The sequence below is a fragment of the Festucalex cinctus genome, chromosome 1 (genome assembly GCF_051991245.1).
Source record: "Festucalex cinctus isolate MCC-2025b chromosome 1, RoL_Fcin_1.0, whole genome shotgun sequence".
In the NCBI taxonomy this organism is placed as follows: Eukaryota; Metazoa; Chordata; class Actinopteri; order Syngnathiformes; family Syngnathidae; genus Festucalex; species Festucalex cinctus.
The window spans coordinates 64,759,818-64,772,723 of NC_135411.1; the positions used below are offsets into that span (position 1 = coordinate 64,759,818).

The 12,906-nt window shown below is 41.4% G+C and overlaps 2 protein-coding genes across 2 annotated transcripts; both read left to right on the forward strand.

Annotated features, from left to right (window-relative positions):
• Positions 1 to 1,029: 1,029 nt before the first annotated feature.
• natd1 (protein NATD1) lies at positions 1,030 to 4,976 on the forward strand. The gene is made up of 3 exons (XM_077505419.1): positions 1,030 to 1,232; positions 3,253 to 3,371; positions 3,453 to 4,976. The coding sequence occupies exons 1-3, from the start codon at positions 1,133 to 1,135 to the stop codon at positions 3,567 to 3,569; spliced, it is 336 nt and encodes a 111-aa protein (XP_077361545.1). The 5' UTR covers positions 1,030 to 1,132; the 3' UTR covers positions 3,570 to 4,976.
• Positions 4,977 to 10,242: 5,266 nt separating this feature from the next.
• tmem11 (transmembrane protein 11) lies at positions 10,243 to 12,801 on the forward strand. The gene is made up of 2 exons (XM_077502799.1): positions 10,243 to 10,373; positions 11,812 to 12,801. The coding sequence occupies exons 1-2, from the start codon at positions 10,327 to 10,329 to the stop codon at positions 12,326 to 12,328; spliced, it is 564 nt and encodes a 187-aa protein (XP_077358925.1). The 5' UTR covers positions 10,243 to 10,326; the 3' UTR covers positions 12,329 to 12,801.
• The last annotated feature ends 105 nt before the right edge of the window (positions 12,802 to 12,906 follow it).

The following is a 12,906-nucleotide window of genomic DNA, read 5'->3' on the forward strand; positions in this document are numbered from 1 at the left end:
AACTAGGGCAATTATTAATCAAATTCAAATTGACAATGCAATTTTCAAATCACAAAACCGTCAATTTAGGAAAAAGAAATGTGCTTCATTTTGGTCCGTCGATCACTTTACCAATAATATGTATTTTGTATTTCATATATGTTATATTTTATATGGTTACTTTAAAGATAAAAAGTTTAACTGATACAGCTACAGATTTACTGATTGATGTGCCACACTTAACAGAATTTTGTAAAATTGTCGTAGTGAACACCTAAAAGATCTCAAGTACAAATGTTTAGTCAGTTAACTGTAATTGAAGTCGATAAACTGTCTTTCATTTTCGTTCATAGTTAATTTACCTTTATTTTAGCGTAAATCTAACCTAGAAGACCAAAACATTTACGTACTGTAAAGCTGATATTTCTCGTACACAGTACAGTAGCCTATTGTGTGTTTTGATTATTGCACCAAGATGCCACCAGATGGCGCCAGTAAATTGTGGTACTCTTCAGTAAATGTACCACTCTTTCGTGCCATTTTTATTTTGTTGATGTGTTGTGATGTATTTTATTTTATTTTATTTTATTTTATTTTATTTTATTTTATTTTATTTTATTTTATTTTATTTTATTTTAATAATGTAAAACACAGTATATGTGTCTCGGTTCAATAAATGTTGGGGAGAACTATAGTGCACTAAGTCCATAGACTCAAATAATGAATTCATATGTAAGTCCGTGAGTATGTCACACAAACAGGTAACGACCGAGCAATGAGGTCATGGTGTTTAGCTCACAGCAACGACTCGGTGTTCACTCGTCGGTGAGCTATGACGTCATCCTCTTCGTGGCTCGGTGAAAAACTATGAAATGTTGCGATAACCAGCAATTGGTACTGCGGTCGTCGTTTCCCGTTTCGCCATGCAACCATTTCTGAGACAAAAGTAATAATAAAATGTTAGACATTTGTCTTTTTTTTGTTCCCGCCCACAGACCAGGTGCTGATTGGCAGAGTGTCACGTGATCCTCCAGCTGATTTCGTTGCATGAAATGTTTTGCTTCCCCCATGTAGTCTGGAGCCATTTCTGCTTGGCATCGCTGCACAGTCGTGTTCACATCATCGTCGTCGTGTTTTTTAAAAGTCCGTCGCTATGGCTCACACAGCTCAAGCAAATGCATTCGATGCCAACAACCCTCAAATCCAGGTGGAACACGACAAAAAGCGTCGACAATTTGTCATAAGACTAAACGGTATGTTCAACGTGATAGTTGTGGTGGTAGCTTCTGGCTAATGTTAGCTCACAGCTTGTTGTTAACTTAGCTTATTTTAGCTTTGAGCGCAAGATTTCATCAACCAGAAAACACTGTAAACACACTATTCACTCGTACATTAATTACTGTGTTGCAGTATGGAGAAACAAGTATGAGACCAATACAAACGATAAAAGGAATTGTTAGCAAAAAAAAAAAAAAAAAAACATTGAACTATCACTTTTTATTCAGTAAAAAAATAAGAAATTGCATATTATGGGGGAAATGTGTTCATACAACAAATGGAAGAAATGAGAATAACCTCTGTTTGCTGTCGTCAAAACCCGGTTAATCAATATTTGGTTAACAACACACGTTTAGAAATCTAGATTCAGCATGCACACTTCAACTTTATTTTTAAATATTGTATTCTTTTGGGCTTTATTGTTTAGAAAAAAAAATAGGAGAATGAACACTGAAATCAATCAAATAATGTTCTTATATTATTATAAAGCCTTTAATTATAGTGCAAATATCTAATCAAACATGATTTAGTAAAGACATCAGATAATAAAAAATTGCGACTTGCTGCTATTAAAAAGTAAACACCCTTTCAATAATTGCATTGTGTTTTGGTTGCTTTACCAACATATACCATTTTCCCAGATACATTCTTGTTCATCTTTAACATTCACTGCCAGCCATTTGAGAAAATTTCCAAATTTTTAATACCCATGTGATATTACGTTCAATAATTATATATAAACCGAATAGATAGATAGATAGATAGATACTTTATTTGTCATTCTAGTACAAGTACAGAACAAAATATCGTGTCATCTGACCTGCCCAGCTTCCCAAAGATAAGAATCTATACAATTTAAAAAGCAGTGGTAAATCGGATTTTTCTAACAGTGAAGTGCTATGCCAAAGTGCAAAGGGATGTGCAAACTAGACAATCTACCAAATCTACCAAATAACAGAATAGACTCCCTACATTTTGACCAGTCCCGTTCTTTTATAATTGACAGTAGAAAAATGTAGGTTTGCCAAAATACAGCCATTTCTCCCATGGACTCTGAAACTGTGTTCATTTCGTGTAAAATGGGGCAATGATGTCATCTACCGGTGGTTGGGCATCAGTAAAGTTGTTTCCAAGTTTGACATTTACTGTGGAGCAATAGTCAGATTAGTCCCCATTTATCTCCGCTCTAAAAAATACAATTGACAAGTATACTTGTCAAAGGCAGTGAATGAGTTAAAAATACACAATAAGTAAACTGTATGTGTTGACAGTTTCCCCACTTGTCAATTTGACACAAATTATTTGGGCTGTTCACTTACCGATATTGCAGTCTAGAATACTCTCGATATTATAATATCAATCCAATACAATATCAGCAGGAACGATACATGCTTTTATTTATATTTTAATATGAAATGTTAGAATTGATTAAGTGACTATGATACTATTCAAACAAAGAACATCGTTTGTAACTAACAGTAGTTGATGAGAAAATGACCCATTTACATTTATTCCAAACATTTGGATTACATAAATTCAATCTCAAACATGAGAATGCACCACACTTGAATAAAATAAGAAGAAAATAAATTAAAGGACCTTACCTTGAGAAACAACCCTAATAATGTAAATAAAGAAAAATAATTATACTTGTGCTAGAGATCCAGATGCTGCTGGATAGAAGAGCAGGAACGGAGTCTGAACTGAAATGGACTGCTTGTATATGAATGCTCATATCAGAGATTTTGGATGTGGGCTGATATAATCCTGTTTTTATTTATTTTTTGGTCTAATACTGGACTGAGCTCAATATCAGATTGGGACATCTGTACAAATTCTCATGTTAACCTACTGTTATCATCAATCTGTTGATGACCAAATTGCTATTATCTGCATCCGTATAATTTGCCAGTGAGCTGAGGAAGGGCAACTTATATAAACTAGTGAGATAAGTGAATAGAAACTAGTAACAGTGTTGACTTTGACATCCGTCAGGCTCTCACGATCGTGCAGTTCTTCTGTATGAATATGTTGGGAAGAAGACAGTGGACCTGCAGCATACTGAAGTTCCAGATGCTTACAGAGGGAGAGGAATTGCCAAACACCTGGCTAAGGTAAAGTTCACCAACATTCCCATTTGTCATGTTGTCACATTAGTTTCAAAGATGAATACAAATATGTTTCTGTAAACACAGGCGGCCATGGACTTTGTGGTGGAAGAAGATCTGAAAGCTCACCTGACCTGTTGGTACATTCAGAAATACGTCAAAGAAAATCCTCAACCTCATTACTTTGAACATATTTACCAATGACCTCACACGGTGCCAAAAGACAGCAAAGAGAGAAAGAGAGACCTCATAAGTGAGGTTTGGATTTTAAAGGCTTGCATACAACAACGGACCTTCCAGGCAACTTTACAAGGAGCCAGACCATCTCCTTGCAAGAAACTTTAATGCTGACTTGACTTGGTCACAGAAAGCTCCTTTAGCTGAAAACAGGACGCCAATCAGCTGACCTGAGTCCAATGTCTCTATCAGATGGAAAAGATTCAGGATACAAATTCTTCACCTGTGTGTCACAAAAGAAATGGGAGTCACATTTTATTTGCTCACAGGTAGAGGGCGGAGCTTGCAAGGTGTCTGCAGCTTTGTTTTTCTGTACGGTGGTTTAACAGAATTCACCTTTTCACGAAATTTGACATTTGTTTTCATTTGACCTTCCCTCTGCTGTCATGTTGTGGTCATTTTATAAGAGGGTTCTTAGTCTTGTGTAATAATGAAAATTGGCAGACTTTGAATTGAAGAAAGACAGCTTTGCAGTAATTTAAAATGGGTCAGAAAAATCCTTGTTAAAAGTGTATCAAACCTAATATCTGAACAGAACATTTTAAGATTTCAGGGGTGCTGACATATTGTTGCAAATAAATATGTTGGGGTATTTGGTCGCTCTAATTAAAACAATATATACCCATGTGATTATTCTTGATATTTACTTTTGTTCTTTTTTTCTGTTAGGCTGAAGTAATTTGTTCTTCCCAAAAATGTAACAACTTTAAACAGATGGTCATACATTGGCTTGGAAAGAATACAGATGAAAACTACAGGACACCAACCTTTTTATTTATGACACCCATGTGATAGATAACCTTGTCACTGTGACGTGTGCAAATGGACAAACCAGCATTTTCAAAAATGGCACAGCTGCATTCAGGGCATTTCTATTCAAGTTCAACCACATCCTTTGTTGATTCTAGAACTTGAAATTGGATGGCTGAAGTTTACTCACTACGTTCCTATTGTTGTGTGTAATTTTCTTTCTTCTGCTCCATGAAGAATCGTGCTTTTAGATTTCACAATGATGGATATCATTGTGTTGTAAAATCAAAATTCCCTCAAATGTTTCACTGTGGTTTCCCACTAGTTTGGCTCCCTTTGCTGTTGACAATCTAGGTGTTGAGGAGCAGCAAAAACCTCAGGAAATTCCTTACACTCTGGCAGAACTACATTCAAATGTAGGGCCTACAGACTGCTTGAAATTAATGCAGAAAATACTACTTTACTAGGTGGCAGTCACCAATATTTTATTTCTTGTTTATATGTATGTGTGCATTCTCTTGAGCGCTAAATGACTTAACCCTTTCAAACGTTCACTTGACTGAAAATGTTTTGTGCTTGACACTTGTCTGAAAAAAAAAATAATAATAAAAGATACAAACATGAGTACCGTCACTATTAATTTTGTGCGATTGTCCAGTATAATTCACACGCAAACTGGTGGTAGTGATGTCACAAATGAGACCAGACATTCTAAGGGAGAATTCATCACTGGTGATGAGAACGATTAATTGGATAACAAATGCTAGATCCCCCAGTGGAAAACCCCAAAGTCATCAAGTTTGAGAAAAGCAATACAGTCTAACGTCCAAATGTAAAGTTTTAAAGTCATGTTGATGGAGTTTTTCACGGGTGAGGGGCATCATCCACTGGTAGTTCTTGCCACAGAGTCGGATGGTCAACCAGGACGACTTTCTTCAGTGTGCAAAAAGCGACAAGAGTTTTGGCAGGATAGTTTGCGGCTGCTCTCGATTCCCTGAGAATCTGACATGTCCTAAGCTGGGAAGAACATACAATAGCTATGTTTAGTGGCGGGCTGGGGCAAGACCGGTCTTGGAACTTTTCTGTGGGTAGTAAACTACAATTTGGAGAGAAGGGATGTGATTAAAAAAACAAACAAAAAAAAACTAATTCCTTTTCCAATAAGACATAGGTGTCAAACACAATGCCCAAGAGCCAGATCTTGCCTGCTACATATTTTATTTAGCCTGCAAAAGCAAATCAAAGCATGTCAACTTACATGATAGCCTACTTGCTAAAATTATTAAAAGCCACCAATTTGTTGTGTACTAATTTGCATATGGTAACAATTTGAGGTAATAGTAAATACATTGTCCAAGTAATTATTATATTGTGCATTTTGTTTACTCATTGTAGATTAATTTATAAATGCAAGAGTCAAGTAGCATGGAGCACATTGTGGCAGCTGTTGTCACATCCAAAACGTGAAGTGTTGTTATGTCTGTGTCAAGTTACAGCACATACACAGCCGAGAGCGCAGGAATAGAACGGTGAGGTCGCGCACGCGAGTCACAGCATGGGTGGCTACCTGGCACTCAACAATGTATTGTAATAAACCTTCCTAGGCTAAGTACCACAAGTTACTTGTGACTATGTTGCCACAACCTTTCACCAGGACCAGAGTCTGAGACAGAAAACACCACAGGTATCCACTACCAGATCACACCGACACAGAACACAACCATTAACTCCTCCGCCTCCTTAAAACCTAATTTTCTACTGAAGTGTCCCGTTGGCCAAGACTCTTCCCCCGGGTTCGGCTTATGGCACTGGTCCGGTACGGCTCTTGACAGGAGTCCGCCACGGGGAAACGGTGCTGCTGAGCCACTGAGCGGCTACCGAAGGGGCAGACTCTCATATTCCGGTCTGGGACGTGATCTGTGAAGGGCACACCAGGGACGGCTGCAGACGTGACAGGCACTCGTTGTCAGACCTGGAATGTGATCCGTGAAGGGCGCACCAGGGCCAGCGGCGCAGCTGAGCAGAGCAGAGGCTCGGCTCTGGGCAGGTCAACCAGTGGTCCAGTAATCCTACTTCCCCAGCCCTAACTACCACTCGGCCCTCTGCACGGGACCCTAACTCTGGAACCACTAACCTACACTTCCCTTCTTCACCGCCGGCAGCCCTACTGACTATACGAACAGCACCCCCGGGCTGTGAGTGTGCTAACTCGCCTGCCTCCTGCTGCGCTCGCCCCGCCAGGTCCTCCACTACTCTTCACTCCACCCCCAGACACACTCCCTCCAGTCTTCTATACCTTTCTATTTACTTGCGCCCCAATCACCGGAAGCTGCGGGATCAATCCCAGCCACAGGTGAAACCCATTACACTATGCCAATGTCAGACTACGCGATTTTTTTGTCTTACACGACAGTTGTGCTGTAACATTTTAAGTGAGAGCGGGTGACAAGGCCGCCAGGCCTGGCCCGACTATATGAAAATGTGATCGATCCTCACTAAATCTGTGCCCATCCCCACTCATATGCCCAAATCTCTGAAATTATTAGAACAACAGTCACAATATATTTTGGTCCTCTTTTCACGTCGCCGTTACCTGACGGGTTGCACGGATGCGTGCTCGCTCCATGCAGCCGCAGCGCTGCAGCGGGGCGCTTTTTTTTTTCTTTTTTTTTCTCCCCTCGAGATGCACCTGTCTGGCCCCATCCCATGAAATATCCAGGGGATAAATAAATAAATACATAAACGAATAAATAAACAAATGTATACATAAATAAAAAGAGCTATAAAGTGCTGTTCAGTGTGTGATTGACGTTTCGCTCCCTCTCGCTATTGGTCAATGCTGTGGAACCAAACGGACGACGACGTATGTCACATTATGCGTCAAGATGAGCAAAAATAGACTTTCGTCGTGATGGTCGTGAACCGTCCCGGACAACCGAATGTTGAACAGCGAGAGGCGCTTTGTGCATTTTTAGTTGGTAAAGATGTTCATGCTTTCCCCCCCCTTAGACGAGAACGAATATGACATTTTCATCCGTGGCCATGATTGGTCAAAACAAAACGTGCACAATGCTACATCATCCAATCAGCTCGAAGTATTGTACAGAATGTCCTGCCTTTCCCAAGCAAATCAACGTGGGTTAGTATATCAACCAGGTCATTATACAGGTGCTCGTCAAAAAACGCAGTGTGCTCAAAACTGATGGTCCCAATGGTCCAAAGAAGACATCTGGCAGACCATGCTGCGTGGCGCCATCCCCTTCGGAAGCCGCTGCCTCCTCGAAAACAAAACACAGGATTTGGTTTCAGTCTACTGAAATGCACCACTATTTCTGGCCCTCCCTCAGCCAAGCGTGACATGATATAACAACTGTTGCTCAGCTAAGGCTGTTTGAAAGCACTATGAAAATAAAGATGGCTTGACTCGACTTTCCAAGACCCAACAACCACCTCCCCCGTCTCCTAAATTTATTCCGCAACAACACCAACTCCCCCTCCAAATAGTACTGAAACTTTGCATGGAAATCGAAGAACTCTACGTATTTTTCTACTTTTTTTTAACCGCCTCTACCGCCGTAGACAGTGTCTCCGCCAACTGTGTCGTATACTCGCAGCTACTGCTGACACCAGGGTTTGGGGGTTGTAGAAGCTCCAAGAAATGATGACCATATAGATAGTTTGTTAGGAATGGTAGACAGGTGGCACCAGCAGGTAAAATCAAGATAGGCAAGAAGCAGAGACCATGGGCCCAAGATGGCGTCACAGCATGACCATGTTTACACATCCAAGATGGCGACGGGGGTGGGGTTGCTGGAGTACAACTGGGCAGGTATTCTCGACTGGCAAGGCACCTGGTTTGGAGCAACAGAAAGCCAGCAATGTATTGAGGGCATCCAGCTTTTTCAGCAAGACATGTCACTTCCACTGTGTGGTGTGTGCCATTTAGAGTTCCCGTCTATTCGGGAGCACCTGAAAAGCCACAATGTGGCCAACATGCAGGAGTTTCTTCTCTTGGTCAGCTATGGAATGAGACGCAAGACGCTGACTGCAACATCTATCTGTAACGATAACAGCAAAAAGCAACCGTTTAGTTGACTGTTATTGGTTGGTGTGTTATTGTAACATCCAGACAGCAGAGGGCGCGTGTGAGCCGGGAAACAGGTCAAGAGGAGAGAGAGCGAGGAAAACGCTACCACGCTGCAAGTGCATTCATGTCTGTACATCTGTGTCTGTGAAGCCAGTTGAAATATAAAGTAACTTCTTCCTCAAGCAAAGGTTTGGTTTATTAAGAACCCACAATGAAAACAATACACTATCCAAGACAAAATTTGCCAGGTTGAACAAACACTTGCTGTTTTGTCATGGTCTCAGGACTGTGAACAAAATATTTTGCTCGCCAAACGTGTAGAGGTTGTAAAAGAGCTGCGTTTTCTCCGGGCCAGTCACTCCAATCCCCCATGGTTTCCCGACTAGATCTGCAAGAATCAATGCAAGTGCCAGAGTCACAGCCAGTGTATGTGTCAGATTCACAGGAAGATGCGGATGACTTTTCTGTGGAGCACTCCAGTGCCCAAGTGCAAGCTTGATCACCCAATCCAGGGTCCCAGGAAATCGCCCAGCATACACAGCCGTGCAAGGCTGTGAGCTATGCAGTTGATGTCAGGACTGGTGTGCAAGTCTGGAACGTTTAGACAAAATAGTTAACAGACCCCCTATGGAAGAAAGGAAAAGAATAGCGAAGAGTGTGTGCCACATTCCTACCGCTGCCACCAGTATAATAAACCTTCCTAGGCTAAGTGTACCGCAGATTAAATTGTATGCTGCCACCACCATTCACTGGTCAGGTCTGGAGTCAGAGATGGAAAACACCAGACATATCCACTACCCAATCAATCACAGCGACACAGAACATAACCATCATGCCCCCAACCCAACAAAATGTTGTATTCGACGAAAGTGGGGAATCTGATGTACCCCACTTGGATTGTGTCAGTTCCGCCCTCAAAGCGTTCAAGGCAAATGTAAATCCAATACACATGTTCACGTAACACAACGTGATTTGGAATGACTGCGTTAACCAGAACAAAAATTTATCGGAACATTTGCCTCAAACACTTTGAGGACGAAACTGGGAACCTCCGAGTGGGATAAATCCAACTTCAAACACAAATGGATCAAAGGAGAAGATAGATATAGCCTATTGATATAATGATAGCATAATTAGTATGGTTTTCTATGAATTTAAGGGGTTTGAGCGGATTTTACACCTCAAACATTTCCCTTCTCCCCCTTAATATTCTGCATGCACCCCCCTACTGGGGCTGTCTAAATCTGGCCCTGGTTAACTGATGGTGCTGTCAAAATAAACAAACAAACAAACAAATTTAAGTGATTTCAAGTATTTATTTGTTTATCTTTACATTATTTGGGCTTTCAGCTCATAAAACCCACAAAACAGCATTTTGAAAAATTAGAATACTGTGAAGAAATCACCATTCATACTTCTCTGTGCTTTGCATGGGGAAAAGAATGGGTGGAAGGTATTTTCAAAACCATATGTCAATCTTCAGTAGTTGGTTGGGAATCCCTTTGCTTTAATCACTGCCTCGATGCGCCGTGGCATTGCCTGGAGTCCTGTAACCCCAGGCTTTCTTGATGCTTGCTGTCAGCTCTTTGTTTTAGGGTCTGGTGGCCCTCATTTTCCTCTTGATAATACTGTATTACAGGAGGAAAACGAGGGCCACACATTACGTTAAATGCGTCATAGGTATGTATTATCCCGAGTTTTGACCTCGCGATACGGAGCGTCAACACGCTCGTGTAATACGTAACGTAGACGCGCGTCTCATATACATTCTGGGAATAGTAGTTTAATTCCGCGCACAAGATCTTGTAAGTCACTTTCCGAACACTACATTACCCATGAAGCCTTGTACCGCCATGCGTCACTTGCCATCACGGCTCTATCTCCAACATGGCGTCGCTGGGAAGGAGGCGCGGTGTCCCAGTAAGCAGGGAGAGGTCAGTTACTTCACATCTTGCCCATTCAACGCAAATGTTTCGCTCTTATTGAAACCTTTGTCCGTGTCACGTATCGCCAAACAAATAACGTATTAATCTTTCAAGTATAAAATGAAAATCCCGCACGGAGAATCAGAATTTTATCTAATGCTTAGCTAACATTACCATGCTAAGTTGCTAACGTGCCTGCTAGCTAGTGTTAGCAGAGGAAGCAATGTAAGAGCTCATGTGATGTTTTGGTGATTTCACATCAACCGTTCAGCGACTAGGTGAATTGTCTTGAATCTTTACGTTGACCGGAATGTTCGCAATGGCCTTTAATTGATCCGCTAAATTGTGTGTTTTACTCCGAATATGCTACGTTTTTTCACTAATGACATGGATCCTTCCCAACTTAGCTGGCCAATCACCACAAGTTTGTTGCATGCAAGCCAGTTAGCCTCGCTTGGGTACACAGTGTTCTGTGTGTGTTACAAAACCTACCTGTTTTCTATTCGAACCCAACAACCTTGAGTTTTCTAATGTCGTTTCAGTTGAATTAGGAATACTTCCATGCTGGTGGACTGTATGTGCATACCCACGCATTAGCACCTTCAGATCATTGACTTGTAAAAGTACTTCACAAACTGAAAATTAGGGTTCATGACCATGTGCTGAACGGTAATATGCGGTTTTCTGACTTTGTTTCTAATGTTATATTAAGTTCAAATTTTCCTAGTTTAAGCTCTCAATTCATCCCCTTAATATGTCTCTGAGTACAAGTACTATGGAGCATAAGTCATGAAAAATCCTAATTGTAAAAAAACCAGCAAATATTTGTATCAATCATATCATGCATGTACTATTATTTACAAGTTAATTTCACTCAGTGACCATGCGTGTAACTTAAAACACTTGTCTCTCCAATCGCCTTTCCCCATTTAAATTAATGGAAATGCTTTGAATCCGCTTCAGCTCCCCAAAACACCAACACAGAATGTTTTTGATTTTGAGTAAGAAAAATATCACTGGACACTCGTGTCGTACTTGGAATAACACCATTTAAAAGAATGTAAAGAAGAAACAGTTTGGAACTTTAGACATGATGATAATTCAGTGGGCATTGTGCTACTCGTTCTGGTGTGTGCGCCTTTGACACCAAGGGGTAATATAATAATGATAATGATGATAATAATGAGATGAAATCAGTTGACGTAATTCCTGGGTTGCTCAAGACCCTGGTATCAAATTCTGCTGCTCGTATCAACTTTTAAATAAAACTTGAAGCAAAGTGCTAGCTTGGAGATGAGATGCTAATCATTTACAAGTACAGTGGAATCTCGTTTTTCATGATTAATTAAAACTGAAACGGAATCAAACAAAAACCAAAGCGATATTTCCCTCTTTTTTTTTTTTTTTCCTCTCCTCAATGTTCTCTGCCTTGTCGCCCTGCGTGCAGGGGTGTGATGGCGGCGACCGACTGCTACATCGTTCACGAGATCTACAACGGGGAGAACGCACAGGACCAGTTTGAGTACGAGCTGGAGCAGGCACTGGAGGCCCAGTACAAATACATTGTTATCGAGCCCACGCGCATCGGCGACGAGACGGCGCGGTGGATTACGGTGGGAAACTGCCTGCACAAGACGGCCGTGCTGTCGGGCGCCGCTTGCCTCCTGACGCCGCTTTCGCTGCCACCGGAATACTCGCGCTACGTGGCGCTGCCCGCCGGCGCCCTCAGCGTGGCCTGCGCCGCCCTCTACGGGATTTCCTGGCAGTTTGACCCCTGCTGCAAGTACCAGGTGGAATATGACAGCCAAAAACTGTCGCGGCTGCCCCTGCACACGCTCACCTCCTCCACGCCCGTGGTCTTGGTGCGCAGGGATGACATCCACAGAAAGAGACTCCACAACACGATAGCACTGGCCGCGCTGGCGTACTGCGCCAAGAAGATCTACGAACTCTATGCTGTATGAGTGCGCTCAGAAGACCATTTAAGAACCAACAGAAAAATAAAAATGAAATTAAAAAAAAAACAAGAAAAAAAAAAACAACAGCAGCAAACCTATCCACAGTCTGGTGTAAGAAAAGTGGAAGGTCACAATGGGGACACACAGCACTTGTGGTGGCTGCTCCCATGTTGAACTTTGATCAGAGGGATATAGTTAAAAACGAGAAGGAAGTCTTTTTTTTTTTTTTTTTTTTTTTTCCTTTTTTTTTTTTTCTCTCGCCCCCATTTGTTTTCTTTAAGCGACAACCACAGCACATGCAATCTCTGTAGTACCTTTGCGCCTCCTTCCCTGCATTCTGACACATGAATTTCATGTAAAGGCTCTGGTTGAGATGGACACGTGTGATTTGAGCTTTACCCTTCCCCACGTAGTTTTACTGTACTCCCTTACTTGCTGATCAGTAATTCACCTTTCATTAAACATTAGGCTATTTGAAATGCGTGCTTCTGTATATCTGACTTCCTCCCAAGCAAACAGATGTCCAGTAATAGTCAACAGGCTAATTGACTTGACTTATTTGATACAGCTGACCATGGTATAGC